Source organism: Erythrolamprus reginae, chromosome 1, assembly GCF_031021105.1.
Source record: "Erythrolamprus reginae isolate rEryReg1 chromosome 1, rEryReg1.hap1, whole genome shotgun sequence".
NCBI lineage: Eukaryota > Metazoa > Chordata > Lepidosauria > Squamata > Dipsadidae > Erythrolamprus > Erythrolamprus reginae.
The window spans coordinates 417110851-417116850 of NC_091950.1; the positions used below are offsets into that span (position 1 = coordinate 417110851).

A 6000-nucleotide genomic window follows, 5' to 3' on the forward strand; every position below is an offset into this window, starting at 1 on the left:
TCTTCTCCAACATTTACCACTGTTAATCCAAACTGAGATGTCAGCAATAAATTTTGGGGCACAGCAAAAAGTAAAAATTTCATTATTGGGCAAGCTTTTAGTAAGTCATAACTCGTTATATTGGAGGAACTATCTGGCTGAGATCCATCATGGGGCAATTAGTTGAGTAAACAGATAGAACTGATGGGGGGGAAATCAATAAAACGACTGGGTTTTTTTAAAAGCCAAGTGTAACATATTTATTTATTTATTTATTATTTAGATTTGTATGCTGCCCCTCTCCGCAGACTCGGGGCGGCTCACAACAAAGTGAAAAACAATTTATGACAAATCTAAATTACTGTTTAAAAATATTTTAAAAACCCCATTTTCTAAGCAAACATACATCCAGACATACCATTCATAAATTGTATATGCCCGGGGGAGATGTCTCAGTTCCCCCATGCCTGATGACAAAGGTGGGTCTTAAGGAGCTTACGGAAGGCAAGGAGAGTAGGGGCGGTTCTAATCTCCGGGGGGAGTTGGTTCCAGAGGGTTGGGGCCACCACAGAGAAGGCTCTTCCCCTGGGGCCCGCCAACCGACATTGTTTAGTTGACGGGACCCGGAGAAGGCCCACTCTGTGGGACCTAATCGGTCGCTGGGATTCGTGCGGCAGAAGGCCGTCTCGGAGATATTCTGGTCCAGTGCCATGAAGGGCTTTAAAGGTCATAACCAACACTTTGAATTGTGACCGGAAATTGATCGGCAACCAATGCAGACTGCGGAGTGTTGGTGTGACATGGGCATATTTAGGGTAGCCCATGATAGCTCTCGCAGCTGCATTCTGCACGATCTGGAGTTTCCGAACACTTTTCAAAGGTAGCCCCATGTAGAGAGCATTACAGTAGTCGAACCTCAAGGTGACTTACTATAACAAAGAGCAAAAAATAAAAATAAAGCAAGCTTTTGTAATGATCAGAGATTTATTCTGATTAATAATTCATTCTGGAGGGGCGGCATACAAGTCTAATAAATAATAATAAAGTCATGAATCTTAAAGCTGAATCTCTACTGCATTTCCTTGACATTTAAATTTGGAAACAATTTTGGTTGTTCCCAGTTTTGTTTGGCTTTTTGATGGCGGGGAACTGTCCGTTCCTTCAGGTGCTGAAAACTGGGTAGCAGTACAATATGTACTCTACTGTAAATCTGCATTCAGAACCTCTCAAAAATCATTGGCGTTTAGCTTTAATTCTCTTATGTAAAGAAAGGGAGGACTGCAGACTCAGTCCGAATAGATCATATTAAAAGGTACTTCCCAAAAGAGGTCAAATAGAGAGATACACAGGAGGCAGCATTAGAATATCAGTAGAAGATCTACCTGGTAGAATGTATTAAATAATTATAGATAATAATAATAATCATGATTCATGATTCTTGACAAATGTACACTGCCCCAAAAAATAAAGGGAACACTTAAACAACAGAATATAACTCCAACTAAATCAAACTTCTGTGAAATCAAACTGTCCACTTAGGAAGCAACACTGATTGAGAATCAATTTCTCATGCTATTGTGCAAATGGAATAGTTGTGCAAATGAAATATTCATTGAGAAGATTTCATTCGTTCAGATCTATGATGTGTTATTTGAATGTTCCCTTTATTTTTTTTAGTAGAATATATTTATATCAACACCACAGACAACACACCCACTCTCCAAAAAGACCTCAACTTTGTCTCAGATTGGTCTAACACCTGGCAACTTCAAATATCAACCAACAAATGCTCTACCCTCCACATCGGCAAAAAGAATCCAAACCACACTTATGAACTGAATAAACAAATTCTTGCAGCCAACCCACACTCAGTAAAAGACCTTGGAATACTAATATCAAATGACCTAAGTGCTAAAGCCCACTGCAACAATATCTCCAAGAAGGCTTCCAGAGTTGTTAACCTGATCCTACGTAGCTTCTGCTCTGGCAATCTCTCACTACTGACTAGAGCCTACAAAACCTATGCCAGACCCATTCTCGAATACAGCTCATCTGTCTGGAACCCACACCACATCTCAGACATCAACACTCTCGAAAACGTCCAAAGGTACTTCACCAGAAGAGCCCTTCACTCCTCCACTCGAAACAGAATACCTTACGAAAATAGACTAACTATCCTGGATCTTGAAAGCTTAGAACTGCGACACCTAAAACATGATTTAAGTATTGCCCACAAGATCATATGCTGCAACGTCCTTCCGGTCAACGACTACTCCAGCTTCAACAGCAACAACACAAGAGCACGCAACAGATTCAAACTTAACATCAACCGCTCCAAACTTGACTGTAAGAAATATGACTTTAACAATAGAGTTGTCGAAGCGTGGAACTCATTGCCAGACTCAGTGGTGTCAGCCCCCAGCCCCCAACATTTCTCCCTAAGACTCTCCACGATTGACCTCTCCAGGTTCCTAAGAGGCCACTAAGGGGCGTACATAAGTGCACTGGTGTGCCTTTCGTCCCCTGTCCAATCTTCTTTCCTTATCTCATATATCATACATTTTCTCTCCTTTCCTCCTACTTCTCTTCTTTCTTACTTTCTATCATTATATATATTACTTAATGTCTATTCTCTTTCATATGTATTGTAAATTGCACAAAGAATAAATAAAAATAATTAAAAATTTTACTTTTATGTACACTGAGAGCATATGCACCAAAGGCAAATTCCTTGTGTGTCCAATCACACTTGGCCAATAAAGAATTCTATTCTATAAAGGGAAAGAAACAAGGTTTAGAAATAGCTCCAAAATTGGAAGAAAAAAATAAAGGGAACACATAACCAACACAATGTAACTCCAAGTAAGTCAAACGTCTGTGAAATCAAACTGTCCACTTAGGAAGCAACACTGATGGACAATCAATTTCACATATTGTCAGAACCTCCAGCTTTGCACAGAACAAAGCATTCAATGAGAATATTTCATTCATTCAGATCTAGGATATGTTATTTGAGTGTTCCCTTTATTTTTTTTGAGCAGTGTAATAAATATTGACACTAAAATGCCATTGGGACCCAGATCGGAGAGTTAGGGGCCTGTGAAATGAGCATCTGCTATAAATTCAGAGATCTAGGGTTGTGTTGACTGTCTTAGGGAACTTGACCCTTAAATATAAAATACCGTAGTCCTGAGAGAGGTTAGGAGAAAAAGATGAAGCAGGGCTAAAGTTCAAGATCTGGATAGGTCAGCCAAGAATTTTCTGGGTCTAGGAAAGTTCTGATACAAAATGATCATACTTTAATTCTTCAGGGGGGGGAGCATAGCAGAAAATAATGGAGAAGCACTACTGTTGTGATTCATTTCCTTTCCCCCCAAGTTTATTTATCATTTTTCACAGAATAATAAAATAAAATTGATAAATTTCCACAGATTGTGACCTGTATCTATTACAATTTATATTTATCGTTCATTATGCAGCGTATTCAATTCAAAATATAATCTCATTAATATACATATATACATTTATAATATATACAATTAAAAAAACATTTAATTACTTATTGCATTTATAAATGTTGCCTTATTCTATTCTGTATAGGTGTTATTTCTATGTACACTGACACTATATATTATTATATTTTGTATCTGTTTTGGATCCATTCATACCATGTGTCCCATATCTTGTGGGTTTCTTTATCTTTTGTTCCCTTAATCTCCTTGGTCATTTTATCCATCTCTACACAACTGGTAGATTTTTTCAATAACTGGGGTCGTTTCTTTTTTCCACATCCGAGCTATTGATATTCTGACTGCGGTTGTGATATGCATCACTAAATGAAGTACAGTGGTACCTCAAGATACGAACTTAATTGGTTCCAGGAGGAGGTTCGTAAGGTGAAAAGTTCGTAAGACGAAACAATGTTTCCCATAGGAATCAATGTAAAAGCAAATAATGCGTGCAAATCCTTCAGGAAAATCCCAAAGTTTAGAAGGGAGGCGAACAGAGGGCAGGGAGGAGAAGCTAAAGGGGGCGGGTGGAAGAAGCAAGGCTAGGCTAAAGGGTGAGTGGGAAGGAAGAAAGGCAAGGGGGGTGCCCCTCCCTTTTCTTTCTTCAAAAGACACCCTTTCAGTGCCTCTGCAAGCACGCTGTTCTTCTACTTTTGTTAATGCAAAGTCTTTCCCCCTCCAAGCCGCCCCTCCCTTTTCTTTCTTCAAAAGACACCCTTTCAGTGCCTCTGCAAGCACTCTGTTCTCTGCAAACTCTTTCCCTCTCCAAGCCGCCCCTCCCTTTTCTTTCTTCAAAAAAGGGGGAAAAAAGAAACCCCTTCATCCCAGAAGCAGCAGCTTGGGTTCGTACGGTGAAAATAGTTCAGAAGAAGAGGCAAAAAAATCTTAAACACCGGGTTCGTATCTTGAAAAGTTCGTTAGAAGAGGCGTTCGTAAGATGAGGTACCACTGTATGTTTGGAATGTTTTCTATTCCAAATTCCCAGTAACATTCCTTCTAATGGGATCCATTTCCAAGCAGACATGTAAAGGACAGCACCATCCATCATACCAGTTGTCGATCATTCCCAGGAGGCGGAAATTCACAGGTCCGGAGATTCACCCCAAAGTCAGGTCTGTCCAATGACTTGGACTTCAATGCGGTTGTTGGAAGGGAGTTTCAGAAACCTGAGCTTGTGTCCCAACTTCTTCATATTCACGGAGTATATGATAGGATCCCCAAGGGAGTTGATGGTGATCATGATCGCCGTGAAGTTTCTGAAGATATAGATAGCTCGAGAATGCTCACTGGGACACTGTTGAGTGGTGGAATCAAACACAACCCCGGCGAAGAAAGGAGCGTAGGAAAACAAAGCCAAAACCCAAATCAACACACTGGTTCTGGCAACCTGGACTTCAGCTAGGCGGTAGGTAGTGTGGCACTGCCCCAGAGTTCCTTGGTTTTTCCGCAAAAAGATGATGATGTTTAGGTAAGTGAAGAGTGGTAGAACTAACACTACCAGACAGTGAGGAATAGTGATGAAGGTGAGATAGTCCATGCACAGCGGACTGTACAGAGAGGACATCTTATCCTTCTCCAAGCAGTTCCAACCCATGAGAGGCATGAAACCCAAGGAGAAGGCACACACCCAAATACCCAACGCGGTACTCAAAATCTGGTTCCTGGTGATTCGGCATCTCATCCCTCGACTTCTGGATACAGCCAGGTAGCGTTCAACCCCAATGATGACCAGGTTATAAATGGTGGCCAGGATCGACATGGCGTAGAAGGCGTAAGCTCGGAGTAGTTCCTTGGACCCCACAACGGTGCTTTGAGGGTTTGTGATGAAGAGCATGGCGATCCAGAAGCCGGAAGAGCTGCAGAGGAAATCGGAGATGGCCAAGTTGCAGAAAAGGATGAAGATGGGCTTGTGAAACTCCTTGGAGAACACCATCCCAAGGACCACGCCTGAGTTGAAGAGTGCGGAGATGAAGGTGATGAGAAGTTGAGGGATGCCCAAGGCCAGAACCAGGTGGCGGTTCCATATGGGAGCGGTGCTGTTGTTTAAACATTCATGCTTTCGGATCATGGTGAGGATCGGCCCCGAAACCTTAGACAACCATCAAAGCTGAAGATCAGAGGCAAGAATATCAGAATGGAAAGCTAAAGCCAAGAATCCAGGTCAAAGGCGAGATCAGATAAATCCACAGATTGTTATTCATACAACTTTCTGGATCTTAGAAGGAAACTTTTCTGATTGGATCCTTACTGCCACTGAAGATATTCCAAATCATGGACTCCTGTAGATCATATGAGGCCACCGCTCACCCAACTAAAGATGTAGATGAACTGGAAGATTTGAAGGTTCTCCAAAGCGTAGAGTGAGTGAAGAAACAATGGGTGAAAGATCATTAAAGAGATACCCAATCTGGAACTAAGGGAAAAAAAACTCCTGGTGGTGAAAACAATAAACCAGTGGAACAGCTTGCCTCCAGAAGTTGTGGGTGCTGGAGGTTTTCATTGAAGAGATTGA

At 41.4% G+C, this 6000-nt stretch overlaps 1 protein-coding gene across 1 annotated transcript; it reads right to left on the bottom strand.

The window, feature by feature from the left end:
* Positions 1–4596: 4596 nt before the first annotated feature.
* Positions 4597–5556, bottom strand: LOC139155646 (lysophosphatidic acid receptor 3-like). Its single transcript, XM_070730902.1, has one exon. It carries the CDS (start codon positions 5554–5556, stop codon positions 4597–4599), a length of 960 nt encoding a protein of 319 aa, XP_070587003.1.
* Between the last annotated feature and the right edge of the window lie 444 nt (positions 5557–6000).

Coding starts and splice junctions, on each gene's coding strand:
- LOC139155646 (XM_070730902.1), bottom strand. CDS start 5,556: ATGATCCGAAAGCATGAATGTTTAAACAACAGCACCGCTCCCATATGG.